A 26,815-nucleotide genomic window follows, 5' to 3' on the forward strand; every position below is an offset into this window, starting at 1 on the left:
CTTTGGCTTCCTCTGCCAAATAAACCTGTTCCTCTACAAATTCCTTTGGTTATGGTGTTTATCATAGCAATACAAAGGTAAATAGGACAGATGGAAGTGTGTCAAGCTATTTCATCAGTGTATAAACACTGAAGAATGTTCTTGCACAAACAAAACATGTTATAATCTTATAAGACCACCATCTGTGTGGTTAGTTGGCAGAATGCTATATAGCACCGAAGATTTCTCAGTAAATTTTCACTGAAAATTGGAGCTTTAAAGTCATTTAGCATGATTGATCTTTAAGATTTTACAACCTTAAGTACTTTAATTCAAATTTAAGTTTTTGTGATGCAATTAATTGGAAGTTGAAAAAAGTATAGATTGAGATGATTAACTTCAAAAAGATGAATGGTACATATACTAGAAAAATCCGTCTCCATTGCCATGACAAGTATTATTGCTTGTCTTTTCCTTTGTTGCAGAAACTTCAAAAAGGACAAACTAGATTTAATTCAAAATGTTAAGAATATCAAAAAAAGGAATATCTAGATTTGAACAAGTTCAAGATGAAGAAACCTTCCTGGAAAATTTAGCAGTGCACAGAAATGCCTCTGCTTTCTTTGAAAAATACGATCGCAGTGAAGTGCAAGAGTTATTAACAACAACACTCGTCAGCTGGCTGGCTGCCAAGGATGATGTCCGTTCTCAACTAGACATCCCATGTGGACTCATGAGCCAAATAAACAATGTAAGCTTCTCCACGGCCATCCTGTTGACTCCTGTGGACCCCACTGCCCACTTGGACTACAGGGAGGTTCATCAGATCTTAAGGGAGTTAGCCGTTGGAATTTATTGCTTAAATCAAATCCCTTCAATCAGTTTAGAAGCTAATTATGATCAGAGTTCTTCTTGTCAATTACCTCCAGCTTATTATGATACCAGAATTGGACAAATCTTGATCCATATTGATTATATGTTAAAAGCACTGTGGCATGGAATATACATGCCCAAAGAGAAACGAACCAGATTCTCTGAGTTGTGGCGTACAATCATGGACATTGATCCAGATGGGAAGCCTCAAACAACTAAAGACATATTTTCTGAGTTTAGTTCAGCAGGTAAGAGAGTTTAGCACTTCTTAACTATATTTATTATAAGCCACTTTCTTTTTTATTGAAAATAAACTTTTCATAAAATATATTTTCTGATCATACTTTTTCCCTTCTCCAACGCCTCCCAGATTGTCCTCACTCCCTAACTCCACCCCTTTTCTTGCTCTCTCTTTAAAAAAAAATCAAACTGTGTGTGGTGGTGCACGCCTTTAATCACAGCACTCAGGAGGCAGAGGTAGATGGATCGCTGTAAGTTCAAGGCCAGCCTGGTCTACAAGTCCAGGACAGCTAAGGCTAACACAGAGAGACCCTGTCTCGGGAAAGAAAAAAAGAAAGAAAGAAAGAAAGAAAAAAGAAACAATGAAATAAACAAAACAAATGACAAAAAGCTTAAGAAACTCCCCTCTCCCCCCCTCCCACACACACACATACACACATACACACAATACAACCCTACAAAAATGCAAAATCAGAAACAGTAATATGTAAGCAAAAGACCAATAGGCAAAAATGACCAAGCAAAGCAATATAATAGAAAGCCTACAACAATACTATTGACTTCATTATGTGCTGGGCATGGGGCCTACCCTGAAGTCTGGAAATACATTCAGTGTGACTTCATTGGAGAAAAGTAATTTATTCTTTGCAAGTGGATATCAGTTACAGATATCTTCTTAGTTATAAGATAGAGCCCATGTCCACTTCCCTGTCTCAGAGATGGGACCCCATCGGGTTTGAACATGTAGGCCCTGTGCATGCTGCATATGTGCATAAGTCCTATTCTGATTATGCATGGTTCTTAGAGGAAGTATTAATCACCTCATGTGGTATAACTCAAAAAAGACATATACATGCATATGCCCCCATACATATGCACACATGTATATATAGTACATACTGCAAGCTTATAAAATATGTTGCCCTGCGGCTTTTTAAGATAGTCTTAGGGTTATTTGTCTATCTCTTCTCCAGTTAAGCCCCTGCCCCATGGGCGTGCACACACACACACACACACACACACACACACACACACACACACACACACCATTGTACCTCTCTGCTACTATTCCCCTCTGGAACTCTTTTTCCCTACTGCCCTCCCATAGTACTTTTGTACTTTCCTGACTTTTTCTAATACCGCGGGTTATATACTCAGATCAAAAGATTCGAGGCTAGGATCCACAGATAAGAGAGAAAATAGCGCTTTGCTTTCTGTGTCTGGATTACCCACACACAGTAGTTACCAGTACCATTTATCTGTCAATTTCATTTTTCTTTACAGCTGAACAGAATGTTACTGTAACAGATGTACCGTGTTTATTACTATCCATTCATCAACTGAAAGGCCCTTTTCCCTCCGAGCCTTCCCCGAGTAGGGGGTCCCAGCTTGGCAAGTAAAGATAAAGAAGGGGGTCCAGTCCTAAGGCTGCAAACAGGTCCGGAAGGCACCCACCGCAGCTCCAACTTCCTTTGATCTCTTTAGTTCACCTCTTTGCTGAGGGGATTGCCCTGTTTGGGTTTTCAGATGAATGCCCCATCCTGTGCTAATTGGCTGTTGCTAGGGGAGCGAATCGATCTTGAGGCGGGGCAGGGGCCCTTTGATCTGGTTTTCCAGTGACCATATCTCTGGTGGGCAGGGAGGGAACGTGGCTTGGTCGGCCCTCCCTGCAGGCGTTCCCGGCTCTTTAAGCCTATTTCTTGAAACCTTGCCTCAGTGACCCTGAGATATGGATTTTAATTCTTTTTGGTCTCTCAGATGGTGATTTTAAAAGACCTTTTCTGTATCTATCAAACGTAATTTTTTTTTTCCTTTGAGCCCATTCACGTGATTTATTACATTTATTTACTTACAAGTTTTGAACCATCTCTGATTAGTGGTGGGTGATCTTTTTAGTATATGATTGTATATTGGTACAGTGGTGGGTAATAGGGTGTGTGTGTGTGTGTGTGTGTGTATGCCTGAATATTTCATGGAAGATTTTTGAATTTATGTTCATTAGGGATATTGCCTGTAGATTTTTGTTGTTGTTGTTGTTGTTGTGTCTGTACCTGGTTTGGGTATTAGAGTGACACTGGCTTTGGAGGAGTGTGGTGGGAGTGCTTCTGTTTCTATTTCTGGAATCATTTCAGAAGTGTTGGTTGTAGGTCTTTAAAAGTCTGATAGAATACTGCTGTGATTCCAGCTGTTCCTGCATGATCTTTTTTTTTTTTAACTATTTCAATCTGTTTGTTTGTAATAAACATTTGTTTAAGTTGTTCATACCTTTTGGTTTAACCCTAGTGGTTTGCATGAATCTAGAATTCAGTTGTTTTTTCCAGATTTTTTTTTTTAATTTAATGGAGTAGAGGTTTGTTTTGGCTTTTAGGTTTGGTTTTTTCCTCCTCCTCCTCCTCCTCCTCCTCCTCCTCCTCCTCCTCCTCCTCCTCCTCCTCCTCCTCCTCCTCCTCCTCTCTCCTCCTCCTCCTCTTCCTCCTTCAGTTTTTTGAGACAAGGTTTCTCTGTGTAATAGCCCTGGCTGTCCTGGACTCACTTTGTAGACCTGGCTGGCCTCAAACTCACAGACATCCTCCTGCCTCTGCCTCTCAAGTGCTGGGATTAAAGGTGTGCCACCACGCCTGGCTGGAGTAGAGGTTTTTAAAGTATTCCCTTACAATGTCCTGGATTTCTTTGTTATATGTTGTAAGATTTCCCTGTTCACCCTTGATTCTATTAATCTGGGTCTCCTCTTTCTTTTATTTGGTTGTGTCTGTTGATCATGATTAACCTTTCAAAGAACTAGATCTTAGATTTGTTGATTTTTTTACATTGTTTCTTTTGCTTTTGTTCACTTATTTCTGCTCTGATTTTTAAAAATTATTTCTTGCCATCTATTGGATTTGGGCTTGGTTTGTTCTTGTTTTTACCAAACTCATGAGTTGCATCTATAAGTCATTTATTTCTGGTTTTCCCTACCCTGAATTTCTTAATGTAGGAGTTTAGAGCCATAATCTTACTTTCATTTCTCTTAGTTCCAGTAATTAAAAAGAACACAAACTTTAAAAAATAATTTCTTCAAAAGACTAGGTTTGTTTATTATTTAATGTGTGAGTGTTTTGCCTGCATGTATTTATGTGACCACATTGTGGCTGATACCTACAAAGGTAAGAAAAAGTTGAGAGATCCCCTAGGAGTGGATCATGAGCTGCCACAGGGGTCCTGGGAACTGAACCCAGGTCCTCTGCAAGAACAACTGGTTCTCTTACCTACTGAGCCAGCTCTTTAGTCCTATTTCTTTATTTTTTTCTTTGACACATTCACAATTTAGTAATCTTTTCTTTAATGTCCATGCATTTGTGTAATTACTGGAGATTCATTTGCTGTTGATATCAGTATCACTGAATTGGGATCAGATAAAATAGAGTGATTTCAGCTTTTCTAAATTGGACTTGTCCTAAGGAACCCAAGGACCCCAGCCAGCAGGAAGCAGCAGAAGAGAACTATGCGCCCTCTCCCCACCAACCTTTTCTGTATCCTACCCAGTCTTGAGAGCTTGGAAAGTATTAGGAGGGATTTGGAATGGAAAAGAAAAGAAAGAGATATAAGAAACCCCAATAAAATAAAATAGATTATAAAAAAATACATGCCTAAAAAATATTAAAAAATAAATAAATAAAAATACATGCCTATAGAAGTGGGGTATTGAAATCAACTTCCTATTTTTGAGTTGGAGTTAGTCTGTGTCTTTAATTTCAGTAATACACCTTTTTTTTTATAAAATTGGATTCACTATAGTTTGTTGTATATATGTTTAGGATTATAATTTATTCTTTATTAATTATTACTTGATTAGAATGACAAGTCTCTTTATATCTTCTGATAAGTTTCCATTTTAAATCTACTTTGTCAGACACTGGGACCTGGTCCCATTTGCTTGAAATACTTTTAATTAATCCTTCCACATTAATGTGGTGACTGTACTTAAATCTAAGGTGAGTTTCTTGTAGACAATAGAAAATGGATTTTCTTTGTTTTTAAAGCTTGTTTTACTTTAGTGACTGATCCACATGAGGCCATAAAGCCAGGTCACTATATACAGATGTGAGGGAAGCTTCACTTCTTGGTCTCCTCCTCCTTGGACAGGGTCTTGGCCTGGAGGCGCTCCTCCGGGCATTCACTGTTTCCTCAGCCTGGTCAGGCAGGAGCTTCTTGCGGCCTTGTGTGCCTTCAGCTTGGGTATGTGCTCCGTTTTTGAACACATTCCCTCTGACCTTCAGGTACAGGCTGTGGGACACATGGTGGTCAATCTTCTTAGATTCACAGTGTCTCCTCATGAGTCAGTGCAGGATCCTCATCCTTCTCATCCAGGGGACCGTCTCAGGCGTGTGCAGTAGTTGGCAGGACCCTTCCCCTTCCCTATGCCCATATGCCTGCCCTTCCATCAAGCCAAGGTGTTTTTCTGGCATCGAGGCCAAGAATGGACAGTCACAGGCTTCTGGATGATCATCCATCTTTGATCAGCCTCTGGATCTGCTGGCAAGAGTAGGCATTAGAGATTTTTATTTCTCATATTTCATTGGGGTCCAACCAGAACTTCACTTTACCACAGCGGAGGACACAGAGGCAAGCCTCTTCTGAAGCCTAAGCATACTCATGCCTGTGGACACAGCAGCGAAAGGAAAGCAGACTTTATTTCTCTATCCTTTCAACTAACCTGTGTTGGCTCTGTTTCTAAACAATTAAACTTTATTATACAACCCAATTATCTTACACAAGAGGGGAAAAAGGTTAAAGGGAAACAAGAGTGAACCTTTTGGTATCCGTTCCACAGGACGGGTCCCGTGGTGTCTCTGGCCTGTGTGCTGGTCTGGCCTGTTCGCCGATCCTTTTCCCGATCCACGTGCACTCAAGCTCGGTCCGAACCTGCTGCTCCTCTTGTCCTCCCTGTCTGTCTCTCATGTGCAAGGGCTGGTCTCCTCTTCCCATGGAGGGTCGATTATAAACACAATAGTCCAGGTGGAGTCCCCAGATCCACTTCCTGAATTCCGGGCCCAGGATGGCTCCACCCAGTTTATCTCAAGGTTAATCTCAGGGAGTATCCGTGGTGTGTCCAAGAGCAAAGCCCGCCAAGACTGCTTTCACCTGTGACAAAGCTTACAGTCCTTCCCACAAACCTGTGCCATTGGGGAATTGAGAACGTTGACTTTTAAAGCTGTTATTGAAAGCTGTGTGTTGATTGCAGTCATTTTATTGTGGGCTTTGTTTGTTTTGTTGTTTTTATTCTTACTCATAGTTTATGTTGTAGTAATTATAGTCTCATCTGTCTTTTTTATAGAACCTTTCAGATCCACTTATTACTCCATCTGCTTCCACTATTTGTTGTAGGGCTGTTTTGGTAGACATGAGTTCTTTTAGCCTGTTTATCCACTGGAAAGTTTTTCTTTCTCCTTCAGTGATGGCTGATAGTTTTGCCAGGTAAGTGTCTGGGTTTGCATCTGTGTTCTGTTAGAACTTACAGTACATTAGCCTAAGCTGCCCTTGCCTTTAGAGTTTCCATCGGGAAGTTAGCTGTTCTTCTGATGGGCTTTCCTTTGTATATGACTTGTGGTTTTTCTTTCAATACGTTTTCTTTGTTCTGTACATTTAGATCTTCAGCTATAATATGCTATGACGAGTTTCTTTCCTGGTCTGGTCTGTATTCTTACGTGGATATGTCTCTTTATTTTGGGGAAGTGTTTTTCTGTGATGCTGTTGAGGATTCTGCCCCTTCGTTTTTGCCTACAATTCAGAGATTTTATCATTTTTGGTGCCCTAGCTTCCTGTTACTTCTTTCATGTGACTTTAAATGTTTTCTGTGTTGTTGGTTAGGGTTAGGGTTGGGGTATGATTCCTCTGCTTTATGTTTAAGTCCTAATATTCTGTCTTCTACTTTGTCCATTCTATTGGCAAGGATTTCCCCTAAGTTTTTAAGTTTAACTTGAATTTTTTCAGTATTTCTATTTTATCGTTATTGAACTCAATTTTTAGAGTTTGATCTTTCTTTGTCATCTCGGAAATGATAGAAGTTTTTCCCTATCCTCTTTAAGTTCATTAAGCTATTTCTGTCTGCTTTAAACTCCCTAGAATCTCTGATCATGTTTAAGATTTTTCTTTTAAATTCTATGCCCTGAGGGTTCATTTGGATAATTTCCATTGGAGAACATTTCTATAAGGGTTGGTATGTCTTCTCCAAGACCTACTGTATTGATCTTTTGTACTGTTTATATTTTTGTGATGTGACCTGGGAATGTGGACTTCTTTTTTGGGCTGTATGTCTGATGTGAGATTCCAGGCTCTCTCTGTTGAGTTGAAGTTGGTTTTGTTTCTGTTGTTGCCCAGTTTCAGTTGATTTCAGGTCAGAAGAATTGAGTAAGTAGTAGGTCAAACCCTTCAGGTAGTGCTGATTTCAGATTGGCAAAATAGGGGTGATTCCAATTCAATGACAACCAAGTAAGTGTACAAATGGGACAATGACCGCATCTGTTCAAACTGGTGTGCAAAGTACATTACCTGAGATGTGCTTGGAAGATGGCATGGATACGCTGAGTTATTGGGTATTTATCAGGTGAGACAAACACACAGGCAGTTCAGTTGAGTCTGAGCCTGAAAATTGTGGGCCATGAGAGAAGGTTAGAGTTCATGGAACTGTCAGGTTGGGCCAGCACCTGGGATGTGCAAGTAGGGATCAGCCGGAGGTTTGCAATAGTGTAGTCAAAAAGAGGCCTGAGAGACTTACTAGGCTAGGAAGGTGCATAGGATGTGTTGTCAGGGATAGGCCTGGTTCAGAGGCCACCCATTCCTTGACAATTTTATATTTGTATACCATGCCCTCACATTTACTTCCGTACACCTTAATTCCCTCTCAACCTATCAATAGCCCCTTCGCTACCATGTCCTTTCCCAGATTCATGAGTTTTGGGTTTGCTTTGTGATTCATTTTGTTGAACCAGGGCCATTTGTGTGATAACCGAGCCTTGGTTAAATCAGCGTGGGTACACTAGTAAAGGCCATGACTCCCCTTTTCCACGAATCTATTACTAGCTATGAGTTTGGCAGTTAGAAGTAGGTCACCCCCAAACCCCTCACCTTTGCCTGACTACCAAGGGGCACAATTTTGTGTAAACCCAATGGCGGTATCTACAACTGGAGTTTATGATTGCAACAGCTACTATTTCTTGCCTGGAAATTTTCATAGCACATTTCCTCATCTCTTGTTTCTTACTATTTATTTTTCTCTTCTTTTCTCTTCTCTTCTTTTCTCTTCTTCTTTCTTCCTCCTTTCTTTTTCTTTCTCTTTTTCTCTCTTTCTTTTTTCCTGTTGAGGTTGACCTGGGGCTACTATGTATTCAAATGTGCCTCCCCAAGATCCTTACTATCCTACAAGCAAATTCTCATGTATCCAAATGGCATTGTGTGACCCTTGCCTGCCAAATCATCTCTGATTAGCTAATAAAATTGCCTACAGCCTGGGCTGGACAGAAGAGAGGTAAGCAAAGCATAAGCTCCCAGGCGTGGAGTCCAAGAGAGACCACAAGGAGAAGAGAGAGTGAGGAAGCAGAAAGTGTAGCAGCAGGAGGGGAAGGTGAGGAGGTCACCATGAAGTAACCAGGAGCATGTGACCAAACGCAGCTTGCTCTGAGGACTGGCTTAGTGGAGCAGAAGCAGCCAAAATGGAACATGTACAAGTATTTGGGAATTTGGATGGGAAGTAGAGAAGGTAGCTTAGAGGGCTGATTACCTGCCCAGCTGTAGAGCTTTAAGACTTAAATTTAATCTGATAGGTCTCTGTTGCCTTTTATTTATAAAATAGCAGGTTAAGGGGGCTGGAAAGATGGCTCAGAGGTTAAGAGCACCACCTGCTCTTCCTGAAGTCCTGAGTTCAATTCCCAGTAACCACATGGTGGCTCATAACCATCTAAATTGAGATCTGGTGTTCTCTTCTGGCATAGAGGCACAATGCAGGCAGAACAGTATGATAAATAAATCTTTATTAAAAAAAATAAATAGCAGGTTAAGGAGTAACTGTCACTGTATTAATAACCAGCATTAATAAATATTTACATAATAATTAATTCCATTTACATATTTATTTATTTCTTTAATTTTTTTTTTCTGTGAAGGTTTGGTTGATATTACAAATGATCCAGACTTTAATGGAATCTATGATGAAGACATGAATGAAGATCCAACATATGAGCCCAATAGCCCCGAAGAAAAAGCTGTATTTATGAAATATGCTGAGAATATTATGCTAAAATTGACATTCAGTACGACACAAATTCAACAGCATGAAAACATCTTTATTTTTGAGACATCCTATTGGCTTACTAATGGTATAGAGTACAATCAGGATTATCTTGATATTTGTACTTACCAGAGACTACAACAAAGACTGTATCTTCAAAAAAAGGTTATTCAAAAGCACTTTGAGAAAAAAAAAGAAATCCGAAGGGGGATAGCCTATCTGAAGTTAATATGTTTTCTGATTCCATTCTTACTCGGTTTAAAAAAGAAGATGAAAGTCCCATATTTAAATAGTCTCCTCCCACCTTTCTCAGGTAAGAGGATAAGCAAAAATAGGCCTTATCATTGGTGGGATTTTAGAAAATTATTATTATTATTTTTTTTTTGGTTTTTGGTTTTTTGTTTTGTTTTTTTGAGGCAGGGTTTCTCTGTGTAGCCTTGGCTGTCCTGGACTCGCTTTGTAGACCAGGCTGGCCTCGAACTCACAGCGATCCGCCTGCCTCTGCCTCCCGAGTGCTGGGATTAAAGGCGTGCGCCACCATGCCCGGCTTAGAAAATTATTTTTAAAATAAGTAGTATATATGTTCTCATTACTTTCCAGTACGAGAAGCTGATTATTGTTGTCAAAAGGTGTGGTGGCTTGAATGACGCCTGCGCACCCGACAGGCTTGTGTATTTGAATGCTTGTTCCTCTGTGAGTGGCCCTGCTTGAGAGGGATTAGATGTCACCCTGCTGGAGGAAGTGTGTCACTAGGGTGGGCGTGGGGGTTTCAAAGCTCAAGCCAGGCTCAGTGTCTCTTCCTGCTGCTTGTGGGTATGGATGGATGTAGAACTCTCAGCTACTTCCCTAGGACCATGTCTGCTGTGTGCCTCCGTCCCCGTGTGCCCACATGCCTCCGTGCCCGTATGCCTGTGTACCCATGTGCCTGTGTGCCCGTGTGCCTGCGTTCCTTCGTGCCTGTGTGCCTCCGTGCCTGTGTGCCTGTGTGCCCGCGTGCCCGTGTGCCTCCGTGCCTGTGTGCCCGCGTGCCTGTGTGCCTCCGTGCCCGTGTGCCTGTGTGCCTCCGTGCCTGTGTGCCCGCGTGCCCGTGTGCCTCCGTGCCTGTGTGCCCGCGTGCCTGTGTGCCCCCGTGCCTGTGTGCCTCCGTGCCCGTGTGCCTGTGTGCCTGCGTGCCTGTGTGCCTGTGTGACCGTGTGCCTGTGGGCCCGTGTACCTGTGTGCCTCCATGCCTGTGTGCCTCCGTTCCCCTGTGCCTCCGTGCCCGCGTGCCTGTGTGCCCACCTGCCTGTGTGCATCCGTGCCCGTGTGCCTCCGTGCCCACCTGCCTGTGTGCCTCCGTGCCCACCTGCCTGTGTGCCTCCGTGCCCGTGTGCCTCCGTGCCCACCTGCCTGTGTGCCTCCGTGCCCGTGTGCCTCCGTGCCCACCTGCCTGTGTGCCTCCGTGCCCGTGTGCCTCCGTGCCCGTGTGCCTGTGTGCCCGCGTGCCTGTGTGCCTCCGTGCCCGTGTGCCTCCGTGCCTGTGTGCCTGTGTGCCCGCGTGCCTGTGTGCCTCCGTGCCCGCGTGCCTCCGTGCCCACCTGCCTGTGTGCCTCCGTGCCCGTGTGCCTCCGTGCCCACCTGCCTGTGTGCCTCCGTGCCCGTGTGCCTCCGTGCCCGTGTGCCTCCGTGCCTGTGTGCCCGCGTGCCTGTGTGCCCGCGTGCCTGTGTGCCCGCGTGCCTGTGTGCCTCCGTGCCCGCGTGCCTGTGTGCCCGTGTGCCTGTGTGCCCTGCCCGTGTGCCTCCGTGCCTGTGTGCCTCCATGCCTGTGTGTGTGCCTCCGTGCCTGTGTGTGTGCCTCCGAGCCTGTGTGTGTGTCTCCGTGCCTGTGTGTGTGCCTCCGTGCCTGTGTGTGTGCCTCCATGCCTGTGTGTGTGCCTCCATGCCTGTGTGTGTGCCTCCTTGCCTGTGTGCCTCTGTGCCTCTGTGCCCGTGTGCCTCTGAGCCTGTGTGCCTTCTTGCTTTTGGCAATGCTGATAATGGACTAAACCTCTGAAACTTTAAGCCAGCCCCAATTAAATGCTTTCTTTTATAAGAGTTGCTGTGGTCATGATGTCTCTGTATAACACAGAACACTGACTAAGATAAATGTGAATACCTACTTAGTTCTTTATAGTCTCTCTTGCCTAAAGTAGTTCAAGGGGGTTTTTGTTGTCATTGATAAAAGTTATAAAAAAAAAACAAAACATAGAATTTTAGTCCCAATAACTGAGGGATTATATGTTAATGTTTACCCATAGATATCAATCAGAGTATTTTGACAATGCTTTCAAAATGTTTATGTAGTAAAACCATAAAAAATGTTCAAAATGCATAACAAATATATTTTATTGTTAAAAATGAAATACATAGCTGTGTCTGTCTGCCTGCCTGCCTGCCTTCCTTTTGTTTTTGCTCCTTTCTTTCTTTCTTTCTTTCTTTCTTTCTTTCTTTCTTCCTTCCTTTCTTTCTTTCTTGTTAGTGGATATGATGGCACAGGCCTCTACTCCCAGCTACTCACGACAGAGGCAGAAGGATAACAAAGTCAAGTCTAGCCTAAATCAAAGTTATCCTAAGTGGCAAAATGAAATAGGGCTCAAAATGAAAAGTACAAGAGGGCTGGGGATAGAGCTCAGTGACAAGCCACTTGTGTATGCAAGGCCCTGAGTTCAATCTCTAGTATCACAAATAAGTTGTGTGTGTGTGTGTGTGTGTGTGTGTGTGTGTGTAGTGTCTGTGTAGTGTGTGTGTGTGTGTGTGTAGAGTGAGAAAGAGAAAACAAATAATTTTATAGTCAGTAGTTGTCAAGTTTTAATTTCATATGGATTTTCCACTTTGTTTACATGAATGATAATTAGATATTTAAAATGCAGTCATCTATGTGTTCCAGACTTTAAATTAAAATTTGTTTTTATTTCTGGAGATGACAAGGTCAAGACAGAGAGAGAACTGCCTCCATTTATTTATGGACGAGATTTTAAATGCCAGAATTTTGACTACAAAGAACATCAATATTTCCATGTTCACGGAGGAATTGAATTTGATATCAGCACGAATCCAGTTGTGAATGCTTTGGATGATTTTAAGGTTTTTGAATTATTAGTATTTCTGAGATGTTTTGTTCTTTCAGCTGTTTTGTAAGTGTTCCCCGAGAAAGAGCTTCTGTTGTTACAGACACCATCCAAATATCTAGACAATGTTCTCACAGGTCACTATCTTTTCTCACACTTTATTGAAACAAACATGAATTAAGTAACAGCTACCCTAAACAACTATGTTAGAGAATCAGATGAGAAATAAAATGGATACAGTTACTTTCTTTCTGTTTCTCCCTCTTCAGTGTCCCTTTCTCACCTCCAGCTGTATGAGTTGTCTCTGTTCTATCACGCTCCTTGGCAGGAACTCCCAAGTTATTTTTGGTTCAGCTGTCACTAATTCTTGTTGCCTCATCCCTGGTAACAGCTGATACAGTTACTTTCATCACAGAGTTTTTGGATTTCAAATAAGCAATCTTTGTCCTTGGATAGTTATCTAAAGTATACAATAGAAATCCATGAATAAATAAATAGATTCCTTTGCACATATGCTAATCCATCCACATTTTTCAAAGATTAAGAGAAGAAATAAGACAGTCTTGAGTTTTTGAGAAGAGTGACCCCTCACCAAGGAACCTGGTGGCACTGCATGCATCAGTGCCCTTAACTTGTCTGTCTTGTTTACATTATATACTCTCATATCTATTATATATTTCATATTTATTTTTGTTATTTATTCTCAAAGTAGGAATTGGATACATACAGTTATCAGATTTCTCTGGAGCATTATTTTCATTTGCATGTATAAAATTTCATATAAAGAATCTTATAATTATTAAGTTTGCATAAGTTTTTTTTTTTAATGTGTGATTTGTATTTTAGCAAAATGCTGAAAAAATACGGGAGTGTGCTGCTAATACCTTTACAGAAGATTCAGGATACAAAGAATTTTACTCAGTACCAGTTATGAAGTTTCAAGGAAAGAGGTGAGGAGCTTTCTATTCATACCAGCCATGGATTGCTGAATGTCAGCAGAAACCATTGTCAAATGCAAAGGCTAGCTTAAAACCTCAGAATGGTGATCCTAGAACAGTGATAAGTTTGAAGGTGACAAACTCAAGAGTGCTGGCCAGTTATTACTTCACACATTTTGATCCATCCTGTAGAGTTGGAGTTTGGACTTAATTCTTACATGAAGCACGGCTGTTACGTAGGGATGGAGTCAGGAGCTAATTCTGAGGGGCAGCTGAAAGCAGTAGGTACAACACACACCATTCCATTTCCATAAGGAGTATATTAGCAGCTCCGAACCTTCTCTGGCAAACCTTGCTATGCCTTTTATCTTTTGAAATGATATAGTTCCTCCAGTGCTGGTAGGTAGGCTCTTTCACATACTGTGTTTCTGTATTTTACTGTGAATACTGCAGTGTGAAAACATGGACTATAGAGCCCAGAGAAAATGTTTGGACTAGAAGCAGAGAAAAGCACATTGGAAGATTTGTTTCCTTGTTTACTTCCCCTGGTAGCATGGAGTTAGTTGAGAGACTCAGACCAAGTCTGGAATTCTGGAGAATAGAAATTTCAAAGATGGAATAGCAGAGACACGGGAGAGAGAACAAAGGAGACTGAGCGGGTATAACTCACAGGGGAGGGAACCAGGAGCCTATGACAGTGTAGCAGCCAAAAGGGGCGTGTGTGTAAGAATCTGAAATAGTAAAGCGTCAGATACAACAGAAAATGACAACTCAATTTAAGAGTGAAGAGCTCTCTCTAAAGCTGACTGTCATTTCATAAGAGAATTTTAATGAAACTATGATTAATGGAGACTATTTGCAGCAAGTTAAAGGATAAGGGAGGGGGAGAGTTAATGAGATAGGAAGAGGTGGAAATAAAAATTATGCATTTGACAAAGCAAGTCCAGGACAGCCACTGCTACACAGAGAAACCCTGTCTCAATAAACAAACAAACAAAATTATACAATTTAAGATTCATGGGGATGGGAGAATGAGGGAGTATGAAGACAAAAAATGTGATTGATCTTTTGAGTACTGCCTCCTTAAGATGAAGCCACCGACCATGTGATCACAATTCTGAAGGAAGAAGAGCAATATGAAGATGCAAGTATGTGTGAAGGTGCCTCTTCCCCATGCAGAATCCATGGACACATCTTGTTCCATACATGGTTTGTTATCTCTATGGAAGAGGAAGCTCTTGCTCATAGATCCAGTACCTACTGACTATTCCGTAGACAGTACTTGCCAGGCAGTGTGGTGTCCTGAGACATCTATGAATGAACTTTTACGTTTTAGCTCCTGTCAGGCCAAACTACCTCGTTACCTTGCGGCCCCGCGTCCATGTCATTTGTTCTAATCATTCCTATCTGGGCTACTTCCCATCCGGAGTAATATAAATGCTTGGCCATGCTTTCCGTCTGGGCTGCTCCTCTCCACACCACACCATAGTGTTGACCTCCTTTTCCTATCCCAAGGCAGTTCTGTATCTCCATCTTCATCCTGTGATCCTCTCCTCCCTCCAAGCCCATGAACCTTGGCCATGCCTACTTCGTTTCTGCCCTGCCCAGGTGTGTAGGACACTTTATTCAGCCAATCGGAGATAATTTTGGAGGCAAGGTTACATAGCATCATTTTGTTATACTCGAGGGACTACTGCTTGTAGAACAGTAAGAATGAGAGGGTGGGGTGTCAGGCAATTAACATCTGAATACAAAGCACCAGACCACGCCATAACATCTCCCCCTTTCTGTCTAATTAAAAAACATATAGAGTAAGAACAATTGTGAAATAATTATAAAAACCAATAGAGAAGACTTACATATATGATGTCTAGTCCAACCCTGCTAGCTTCCAAAATAATTGACACAGAATATGATTTATTTTGTGAGCTTAAAGCACTGGATCTAAGCAGATATCAACCCTCTAAGCTATTTACCTATCTCTCTGCTACACAACCCAAGTTACTTGCCAATAAGTCGTCCTTTCTGGCCTGAATTTGCTCCATCAGGCCTTGTCTGCTTTCTTTATCCTCTCCTTTTCCTCCAGCTTCATGGTCCTCCGTCCACACCCTAGCTGGCAAACCTCCATTCCGCCTTCCTCAGTCCTGCCAAGTCCCAGGCTTCCACATTTTTTATTAACCAATCAACTTTAAATTAGGTAGAGCAAGGTTTACACAATGAAGACAGGTATACATAAGAATGTGCTCATCTGGGCAGCAACCAGATCTTGGGATCAGTAATTAGCATTAGAATACATAGCAACAGACCAACCCCAACATTTCCCCCTTTTTGTCTAAATAAAAAGGCTGTTTCTCTCTCTCTCTCCTTTTTTTTTTTTCATTTAAAAAAATATATATTTTCTTGACACCTTCTGAGATTTTTGGATGACAAACACTATGAGGCTTCAAATATGCAAACAGTGTATGTTATGTATTGTGAACAAACAGTCCTACGAAGGCAATATTCTGAATAACATTGTAGCTTCTCCCACAACAGGTTAGAAAGTTAAGATAAGGAAGTGCTGGATTCCTGAATTCAGTTCATTTTACTCAAGCTCATTAAAGTCAATTCACGCTTAGAGCACTGCACTGAGGTAAAATCTTAGTCAGGACACCAAAAGCTCAGGGTACTTGCTGCCTTTAGCTTTTGTCTTCACACTGGACATCATGATTGGTACTTCCAGGCCTAGAACAATGAAAGTAAGTTTCTTCTATTGGGTTTTGCTACACAGGGAAAAAAATATCCCATCTAATCCCTACAGGTTAATAAAAGTTCATTTTGATAACAGAAAGGAGTCCCAAATAATTTTTCATTTTTTACATGAAAAAACAAACATCATGAGCTCTGTTTCCTGAACTTTCAGTTGAGGTAACCTCTGCAAGTCTCAGCTCCATATTTACATTCAGTTCTGACCCTTTTTTTGGCAGGGCTTGTGGCCAATAGAATCTGAAGATAATTCTCCAGAACCTTTCATTTGATAGTCAAAAGTCAGCTCTTCTCCAGCATTTATGGTTCTCGTGGAAAATAGTGCTATTCTGGGAAGCCGAGTATCAAGATTATCGATGAAAACACTAAACACCTGAAGATTTGGGTCACAACTATGATTCACAAAATGAGACACATTTCCATATCGAGCTGCATCCACTGTGAACTCATCAGATTCATAATCTAGATCAAAAAGATATGTGATCCCCGTCTTTCAGCCTCTTCACTTGTGATTACCTCCTCAACGTATTCCATGAAAAAACTCATTATTTTAATCTTCACAAGTGTTTTTACCCCCCAACCACAGCCATTGCTAGTTCTAAAGATGCACAGCGAATACTGTGCCTTTCTGTACAATCCTATTGGGACAGTCAGGGCCATATCAACACCTTGAGTTGCATTTGTAGATGGCAGTGCCAGGTTGAATTTTAATTTGTTGGTTCTTATTATAAGCCCAAACCACCCCAGCTTCAGCAGGACAATGCTAGGTAAGCTAGGAGTGCTGCCAGGAGTTGACATGTCTTGTCTAAGAATCTTTAAAATAATAATGATAATAAAAATCTTTAAAAGCTATATTCTGTAGGTCTCTGAGGTTTTTGAAGACCTCTATCTACTTTATTTTTATATATCTACCTATAAAATCACATCTCTCTACCTACCTACCTATATCTATCTATCTATCTATCTATCTATCTATCTATCTATCTATCTATCTGTACAGGCAATGTTGCTTATTTTTAGCCATTTACTATCTGTTTAAGCTAGAGTGTTTATTTTGTGATAGATTATACTAACAACTGACATGATCATGAGTTGATCAACTATTAACTTGCATCGTTTTATTATCCTAAATAGTTTGTAATTGCAGCTTTAAAGTAATGGAAGTAAACCTAGTATTTATAAATGAGTTTTATGGGTACAATACCTCATACCAGAGTTAACACATATATAGGTGTGTGTATGAGTGTCAATATACCAATATTTATACCAATATCTTAAAATGACCTTATTTAAATATAACAAAATATCTAAGTATCAAAATAACCTTAAGTAGAATACCTCTAAAATAATCTACCTTTTGTCCAATTATTCCTGTAAGATAGTTCCATATTCTCCCTCCTTTCTTTTCAACCCATTTCTTTTCACCTAAGAAAGAAAAATAGAGAAAAGGAAAAGAGAGAAATCCCTGAATCTAACCTTGCTTTCTCTCTGAATAAGATCGTTAATAACTTGTAACAAACTCCCTTAAATGACAACAAACATCCATAGCCCATTAGAAGAACCGAAATTTATCTGCCCTACTTTAAGGGACAGGGGACATTGTTCGTGTCAAGGTTGCTTTCTGATGATGTCGGGACATAGGAATCCTTTTGGGGGGCCCAAATAAACTTGTAAAAAAATGTTTAAGCAAGCTAGCAAAAACATTTGTGGTCTAGTCTCTAAATGCTGAGATATTTCAGGCTCAACTGAAATCAGCAGATTTCTTTGAAGCTGTCCTGGAAGCAGTCAACTGAATCATAGGAGGCAGGACATCCTGTGTCAGTGTTCTGGCATCCTTCAGGATGAATCTGTTACATCTGATCCAGTGTAACCAGTGTCTGGTTCTTTTGTTCTGAAAACATATAATTTCTCACAAGTAATATACACTCAAAAATTTTAAATGCATAAGATGTGCAGGATGCACAGATCAATTAAAGATGGTTTTCTGCTCTTTGTGTGAGTAGAATAAAGGCATTTGTCTTTCTCTAAGTCAGTTTGGATTGTATGCCAACCTGTAAACCAATTTATCTATGCCATTTAAAAGAATGGCACGATAAGTCATGAGGGTTTTGTAGCCAAGTATTGGCCATGTATAGTTGAAGTTCTGTGTGGAGACATTTATATGTCCTAGTCAGTCTCAGAGCTGTTCACATGTGGAGGGATCAGCAAATTATGTTACCTGCCCTGTTTGGTCTTCTTCATTTCTTTCTTCATGTGTTTGTAGTCAAAATCTTCTGGAGGTCTTCCTCTGTCAAACCTGATCCTCATTATTTTAGGTGGAATCCAAAGCCATTTTCTTTTTCATTGAAACAGAAAAATAAGGCTTCCCTCCCAAAATAACAAAGTCTTGGTTCTCTTGTTTGAGGCCATTGCAAGTATAGAATGATTTAGTTTAGCAGCCCTTCTCTTACTTAGCCCTGTTTTTTTGTTTTTTGTTTTTTTTTTTTTGACCTCTCTCAAAGAGGGTGTATAATATTACTACTACCATTTTCATGTTGATTATCAAAACAAGACTGCATGATGTGCAAATATCCTCTTCTGGGAGCTTGGGCCCCATTGTGCCAGGCCAAGCTGCCACCTGTCCCCCTTCAAGAGCCTTGTGCCTATGGGGACTGGCTGACTGCCCAGAGCAACAGGAAAAGTATTTAGGCCCCAGTTTCTGCATTCACTATGACTGTCTTCGCTCCGCTGCTTTCTCCACTTGGAATGAACGGTTTGCCTTTCAAACATAGGAATTGTTTTGGGACCTATCTTAGGCCCGTGTGTACTTCGCTGTCTGTATTGCCCGTGTTGTGTCTCTGCACGAGGCTGAACTGCCACCTATCCCCTACAACAGAGCCTCACATCTATAGAGATAAGCTGGCTGCCCAGAGCAGTGTGGCGTCTCACCTCAGTCAGCTCTCAATAGCTCTTGGCTGTGGCAGGCATGCAGCTTGCATGTTCATCTCCCAGCCAGACTTTGGGTCCTTACATTGATTAACCAAATATCCTTTTTTAGGCCAAAATGCCTTTTGGCACCAGTTCTCCCATGGGAGCCCACTTCCTAAGGAGACTGGCTGGCTAATGAGAGCAGCGTTACATTTTCCCCCTCCATCCCATACATAAACAAATGCAGAACTGCATGTTAGCTGTGAGAGTCTACATATCCACAGAACAAAAGGACCAACTGCCAATAGGATGAAGACAGACCTGACAGACTCTTCTACATCAGTAAGGACATTATTATCCATTATTAAGAAAAAACTTGTTTTTGTTTTTGTTTTTTTTGTTTTTCGAGACAGGGTTTCTCTGTGTAGCCTTGGCTGTCCTGGACTCACTTTGTAGACCAGGCTGGCCTCGAACTCAGAGAGATCCACCTGCCTCTGCCTCCCGAGTGCTGGGATTAAAGGCGTGCGCCACCACACCCGGTTTTGAGTTTATGGACACAATTAGGTCAAAACAGCAAGAGGAAAGAAAGCAGGTAGCAGATAAACTCTTCCCTAGAGTCTGGGCTTCTAGTGACAGAACCAACCCAAATGGTCAATAAAAGGATGATTATTAAGCAAAAGTCACAATAACAGTTGATAATAATGCTACTATTTTTACAATGAAGTATAGTTCAAACTATAGTTCTGAATGTAATTATTATGGAATAAACAAGTTTTGACAGGATATAAATAAGTAGCAAATTATTCAAAGCTATAAAACACACCCTTATCCTTTCTGTTTTTGCAGCTACTATGTGATCTATTTTGAGCTTGAAATTTTCTACCAGCAACTGTATAAGACTCAGTGGTGGGGAGCCATTAACGAAATTGTGAACAATCTGAGACTGAAGAGACTTCCATTGACTGAAGCTCAATTACACGAGCAATTTAAGAAAAAATTTGGCTTCAAAAAAGCTATGAAATGCAAGGTATTTCACTTACTATCACAAAATGTAAGAAGCTACATTAATTACCATGAGTTCATGTCTCACAGGTCCAGGCTGTGAGGCTCAAAGAGGACACTGAGATGGGTTGTTGGGGGTTTGGAGTTTCCTAGAAGGGTCATTAGTGGTCATGGACAGATAGACAGTAACACAGCAGGCAGGGCCTCTGAGTAGAGTTCAGGCCCTAGCACCAAACAGACAGTATGATGCAGGGCTGTGAGAGGAAATTGGGTCCCACGAGGCAGGAATATGTGTGTGTGTGTGTGTGTGTGTGTGTGTGTGTGTGAGCATGTGTGTTCATTCTTAGGACTTCTCTGAGAATAGGGTTGGTTTTAGAGCACAAGCTTGGAGGCAAGCTCTCTGATGCCCAGACAAAAGACAGGGAAATGAGTAGAGAGCAAGGCCTATGACCACCAACACTCCCTGATATGCACATTCTCTTCCCCAGGAGAGAGCCCTTAGGACCTGAAGTCTATTAGCCTGAAACTTGACAAAGTCTCAGTAGGGTGCCTTGGTGTCCCCCGAGAATGGAAGGGCTCCTATAGCTGTTCCAAGATTATACTCTTATACTAGGGATGAAATTATGCTTAAAGAAACACTTCGATATGAAATAAAAAAAGTCAATCCTTTATTTAGCTAATAATCTATATGGTTCTAGATTATACATTTTTTGGCAAAGTACAAATTGCCAATAAGCTGACTGTATTGTGGTTAGTCTGAATGGCAAATTTTTACTGATTTCTAATGTTTAAACCACTTTCAATGAAAAGCTCCTTTGAAGAACTGCTTGTATTGCTATCACTTCTATTACAACAATGAGAAATGGGAGGTGCAGGGAGTTAATGTAGTCACACAGTCAGTAAGTGGCACCAGCTGGTTTCACCCTGGCACACAGACTGAGGGACAGAGCTGGCACCCTGCGTCAGCCGTCCATCCGTTTTACAGACGTTGCCTTAGCTACTGCTGATCAATAGGCTCTCCAACTTGAAACGTTACACTTTCCATTTATCTGTTTCAAAAGCCATAGTTTTAAAACTTTGATAACTAGTCTAAATTAAAATGTTTATCAGAACATCTCAAAGAACAACACAATATTTTTACCTCTTTATCTGATAACTACAAAAAGAAGGAAAAGTCTCTTCAGCTATTATCTCAAGTTTCTTGAGTTTTCCTTAAGTCGGAGAGAAGCAGATAACTTTCATTTGCTTTTAAAGTAATTCAAGATGATATCTGTTCACTTTGCTGAAATTGTCTGCAAGGATGAAGTTACAGTTTACTCTAAAAGGAAGGAAACAATCTTTCCAAATATATTTTCCATATTCTCAATATTTCCTTGTAGCCTATGACTTACAGCATTGTTCAGGGAGCCGCCTGGCAAAAATCAAGCAGCACTCTTGTGACTCTGTTAATAAATTCTGTGTTCCTTTCTCCTTTTTAAATAAAACTTTAGATGTGTTTTTATTTAAAAAAATTTTAAAAACTAATGCTGACCTTTTAAATAATTTCAGAGTATCCCATTTGGTATGAAGTCAGCCGTTGAAAGAGGCTTGTCTGCTGTTTTCCACACATTTAGCCGTAAAACCTCAAGCTCAACAATCAATGTTTCTGATGAAGCAGGCTACACCATTTTCCACCATGCTGCCCTGCACAACCGGGTCTCCATCATATGTCAGCTGTGCAACGCCAACTTCAACGTCAACCAGAGGCGCTTCATCATGTTCAGCCAAGGTTCCATTTAGCTTTTAAACCTTGCTCAATACTGAATGAACCCAGCTAATGTAAAGCAGAATTTAAATGCAGTGTGTAGCCAGTTGTCCTTTAGGCACTTTTTAATGTGAAAAGAATCTTTAATAATGAAAAATCTGTTCATCCTTGTCCTTCTCAGATTCTATTTGATAAATAGCTATGGTTCACAGTGTGAGTGAATAGAAGTAGGCTCTGTTACTGCTAAAGCAGCACAGACTCCCAGCTGCAGGCTTCGATCAGCTTTTGAAAGGCAGAGTGTCAATGTCAGGTCTGACAAGGTGTTCTGTGCATGCAGCGTGTCTACATGTCTCGGCCAGACCCTGTACTCCACTTTGATGTAATTCTGCTCTCTGTATCAACATGTTGTCCGCTTCTTCTTTCTGACTCATTTAGGAAACTGCTATATATTAGTAATCATGTTTCTATGTGGATTTTCTTTTTAAGCAGAGTCATCTAAAGTGGATATGAAAAAAGAAAGAAACGGTAAGGCATAAGTGAAATATGTGTATATGTGTATGTATGTATGTGTATATCCTAAAACTGTTTTGCTGGGTGTGATGACACAAGCCTTTAATTCTAGCACATGGGAGATAGAAGCAGGAAACAGGGCTTAAGGTCATCCTTATATAGTAAGTTCAAAGACTACCCTGGACCGAATGAAATTTTTCGGCTCATGGTTATTGATATTCATAAATTAGGTGTTCCTTTCTAAATAATACTTAACTGGGAATTTCCTATTTTTCTACTTGCTTTAGAAGTTCACTTTTCAAAGTGGTTTTGGCCGTTTGTACATAAGCATTTTAGACCTGGGAATGCAGTTCAGCTATATGGTGCTTGCCCAGCCATGTGTAAGGCCCTACTTTTAATGCTGTTCTCACAAACAAGCTAATATAATTTAGACACTCTACCTTCTAGTGCCAGTAATGATACATGGGCTCTGAGGAAATACTTGCTTTTGCTGAGGTCATAGTTTTGAGATAAGCATGGGATATGAAAGCAAAACAAAAACAAAAAACCCTTGTCCCTAGGTTTCTATTTCCTTTTTATACATTTAAGAGCCTTACCATATATCTTCAGAGTCTATATAAGGTAATTAAAGGAGAGTTCTTTCCAAAAGCAAACAAACAAAAAACTACAACTACTTTTAAGGCCCACAACTGGCAAAGGCAGAGAGGGACTACCATATTTTTCATACTATAAGACACACCCAGTTTTTAGAGCAGTAAAACAAGAAAAATAATAAAAACCGCAATAGGACCATAAGGTGCACCCTAATTCTCACCCACTCCAACTTCTTTTGGGGAAAAGTGTGTCTTATGGTCTAAAAAATATGGCAGGTACTTGGAGTGGCCACCTTACTGTGGTGAAGGAACCTGAGAGTTCTCTGCAGAGGGAACCTGGCCGTATCTTTTTCTCTCTTCCAGTCATCTCCCAGGCTCCCCACCAGCAGGAACTGGACAAATAACTTTCTTAGTGTTTATTTTGGAGTATTTTTAAAAAATATTATATAGCATTAAGCTGTACGGTTGGCTTCATAAAGGCATGCTTATTTATTACTTATGTATTTTAGGAGTGCTAGCACTCTGACTACTGAACACTGTGATTGATCTCAGGTCCAACACCTCTACACCTGGCTGCACAAGCTTGTTCACTGGAAGCAACCATCTGTCTACTGTCCTTCAAAGCTGATTACACACTTACTGAGAAAAGAGGCTGGATGCCGATCCACTTCGCTGCCTTCTATGACAACATCTGCATCATCATTGCGCTCTGTAGGAAGGATCCCAGCTTGCTGGAGGCTGAGGCGACAGCAGAGTGAGTTATCGAGCATTTTTAAGGACTTCTGCCTTCCATACTACCTTACGGGCATAATTGGTGTGGGGGCTTGAAAGCTGTGCAAAGCATTGATGCCCTCTCTGGTGTTCATCCTCTCCTCTTGCCTTAGTATTTGTAAAGACCCAAGAGCTCCCATCTGCCTACATGCGTTTCCTAGAGGAATAAAGGGTGGATCCTGGGGATTTCTCTAACTTTTGTATCAATAATGTAGCTTCACAGATAGGTTTATTAGGCTAACGATGTGAGTGAGGAGGAGAAAGTTGCTCTTGTCTCCTATATAATCAGGAGGTAGTTTCAGGTTAAAGTAGATAGACCAGTATCACAGCAGAAGCAACTACATGTTTCTAGATGAGAAAACAAGCAAAAAGAAAAGTTGGAAGCAAGAAACATCTGCAGCTGTCTTCTGATTCATAACCCTGCTGAGGAGCCACTTTTAGAGTGCAGGAGTAAAGTCTTCCCAAGACTTGCCTAGGGACCTAAAGACCAGGCGATTATGGTGATTCCCTGAACCAACCTGCTGTGAGGATGCTGTAGTCTATGTCTTCCAATAGCCTAGCCACTGCTTGCATATGGGTTGTTTGAACGACACTAGGCTTCTCTTATTGCTCCTTATTACATGGCCCCCCTACCACAGTGCAAAATTGCAACTACTCCTGTGTCTATTCATGCCTACGTTATAGGCAGGAGTAGAAAGACAGAGGGAAGGTATCAGTACACTCCTTTCTCTTCACTTCCATGACCATCCTGTTGGCCACACTTATTGCACTGTTACATACCTACCTATGAGGGGTGGTGGGAGGTGGGACACTGGGCTGGATAACCATGCACACCACCCAAGTATCTTCACTATGTAAAACAACCCACAATTAGTTTCATACTGTTAGTTTAGACTACAATGAGGATACTAGTGTTTCGAATTGAATATAAAATATTAAAAAATGTGCTTGACAACTATCAAATCTATTTGATATTTGTAAAACAGTTGATAATACTCAGTTATGGGTCAAGTGATTTACAAGGCTACTGGAAAGATTAGATAGGATGATGTATTTTAATAATTTTGTGTAGTATGGACTTCTAAACCAGAGATGACTACGAAGGACTACTAAGGCAGGGAGGCAAATCTGTGGGATGCGCAGAGTGAGAACCTAAAGGAAGACAAAGTGATGGTATAAATTAGGGTTCTTGCATCAATATAAAAAGTCAATGTGATGCCGTATGTTTGCTCAGTACTGTTACAATGTGTGTTCGATTTTTAGGAACCAGTGTACTCCACTGTTACTTGCTGCCACTTCAGGAGCACTGGACACTATTCAGTACCTGTTTTCTCTTGGAGCTAACTGGAGAAAAACAGATACAAAAGGAAATAATATCATTCACTTGTCAGTGCTTACTTTTCATACAGAAGTACTCAAGTATATAATAGAATTGGATATCCCTGAACTTCCAGTTTGGAAAACGTTGGTAGGTGAGTATAGGACATATGATTTCATTATAAGTTTTGGTTATTCTATAATATGATCATTGATATGATGAAATGGAATAAATGAACAAAATAATATAGCATATATATCTTTAAAATTAAAGAAAATGAAATAAGTTTATGCATTGAAACCAACAATAGTACAGTTGATAAAGGGAATTATATTTTTATGTGCAAAAGTAGTTTGATTTCTAACTCAACAACTGGTAACCCAAATGAACTATCTCTTACACAATTATTTTTATTTTTATTTTCCAACGTTCTTAGAAGTCAGAACATCATTTTTCTACTAATAAACCAGATTCCAAAAATAAGAAATGAAAAAGGAAATCCAAGCTTAAGTAGCCAAGGTTCTCTCTTGTTTATTCCTTACTCCTAATTTTAGAAGAGTTTTCCTTCACATTTTGATGCATGGTTTATAGAAAATTGTGTGTTCAGTCTAGCCAGAAAAGCAAGGGTAAGGGTTACAGAGTCAGCTGAATGTACCCATCCTTCCTGAAACCCCGTTATATTTACATGAAGATTAAACAATGAAATAGTAGCAGCAGTTAAGATTAAAGAAAAAACAGGAGAGCACCTCTTAGACCTCGCCTCCCAGAGAATCCCAAGCCAGTGTTAGGAAGGCAGAAAAGGTCTCAGATTTAGAACTCTCAGTCCTGAGCAGGCTGGAGAACAGGCAGTGCCGCCAGGGCTCTCCACAGAGCCCAGCCAGGAGACTAGCAGGCGCTGAGGCTGCTGTTCCTTGGTGAACAGATGTGGGTAGGCCCAGGGAGCAGAGAGAAAGGCAACCAAGGGTGTTTCAAGGATGACAGCAAAGAGGTGTTCCAGAGTGGATTTGGCTTTAGGAAAAGGCAGAGGAAGTGCCAGGGAAAATTAAGAAGATGGATCTGAAATAAGGAGATTACACGCAGGAAAAATTATAGTGAGAAATGAAACACCACCAAAGATCTCTACAACACCCAGTGGAGAGTGACATTTGTATAGACATTGTACACACTAAGTATTTATTTAAGTAACAATAAATATAGGGAAAGGGAAACAAGAGGAAATGGCAGAGCAGCGTTGGGCTGGTTTTCCATTTCTTAGAACATGGAGCCACGAGCTAAGCCTAACACCAAGGCAGCAAGATGAAGCAGTATCAACCTACACAGGTCTGGGGAGGCCAAAGCACTGCTTTCCAGAGATTGGGGAGAAAGTCACAATATTTTTGCTGTAGGTATTTTAGTGGTATGTAATTTTGAATCATGAACCTAAAATAAAAATTAAAACAAAAAGAAAAGAGAACTGATGTTTTCCAATGGAGTTAGATACAGTTAATAGTCCAGCCTGATTCTTCTGGTTTAATATGTTTGGTTCTTTGGGCTAGCGAGATGGTACAGTAAAGCACCTGCCGGGCAAGCGTGAGGACCAGAATCCATACGCTAAGCGCACACGTGAACTCGGGCATGTTTGAAATCCTAGTGATCAGGTTTGCAAAATTGTTTGAGAATTGCCTCAACTTTGTATTTAATGTAGTTAGAACTATTATTAAAGATAAGGGTATCAGGTCAGTTTAATGTATACATGGAAATTTACTAATCTGCAAGACCCCAAAACAATTGCGTGAAGATTAAATAGTAACAGCTGCAGACAAGCACTCACGGGAGGACATGGAGGACATGACAGCAGTAAAAATGG

The 26,815-nt window shown here is 40.8% G+C and overlaps 1 protein-coding gene and 1 pseudogene across 6 annotated transcripts in view; one reads left to right on the forward strand and one right to left on the reverse strand.

Moving 5' to 3' along the window:
* Positions 1-26,815, forward strand: part of ANKAR (ankyrin and armadillo repeat containing) — a 53,604-nt gene that overhangs the window by 3,831 nt on the left and 22,958 nt on the right. For 3 of the 5 annotated variants that reach the window (XM_084780748.1, XM_084780750.1, XM_084780747.1), the window contains exons 2-10: positions 465-1,100; positions 9,231-9,668; positions 12,294-12,457; positions 13,288-13,391; positions 19,878-20,058; positions 21,582-21,801; positions 22,264-22,302; positions 23,433-23,634; positions 24,915-25,123. In XM_084780748.1, the coding sequence (XP_084636874.1) occupies positions 500-1,100; positions 9,231-9,668; positions 12,294-12,457; positions 13,288-13,391; positions 19,878-20,058; positions 21,582-21,801; positions 22,264-22,302; positions 23,433-23,634; positions 24,915-25,123 (2,158 nt within the window). In that variant the 5' untranslated portion in view covers positions 465-499. Of the gene's footprint in view, positions 1-464; positions 1,101-9,230; positions 9,669-12,293; positions 12,458-13,287; positions 13,392-19,877; positions 20,059-21,581; positions 21,802-22,263; positions 22,303-23,432; positions 23,635-24,914; positions 25,124-26,815 lie in introns of those variants that run through there. The other 2 variants (XM_084780751.1, XM_084780749.1) reach the window with 2 other exon arrangements.
* On the reverse strand, positions 16,278-18,720 carry LOC311595762 (histone-lysine N-methyltransferase SUV39H2-like; annotated as a pseudogene). Its single transcript has 2 exons — positions 18,649-18,720; positions 16,278-16,887 (listed from the first exon to the last, which is right to left on the reverse strand). The product of its transcript is annotated as a histone-lysine N-methyltransferase SUV39H2-like (transcript).

The sequence above is a fragment of the Acomys minous genome (genome assembly GCF_964271855.1).
Source record: "Acomys minous genome assembly, chromosome: 4".
NCBI lineage: Eukaryota > Metazoa > Chordata > Mammalia > Rodentia > Muridae > Acomys > Acomys minous.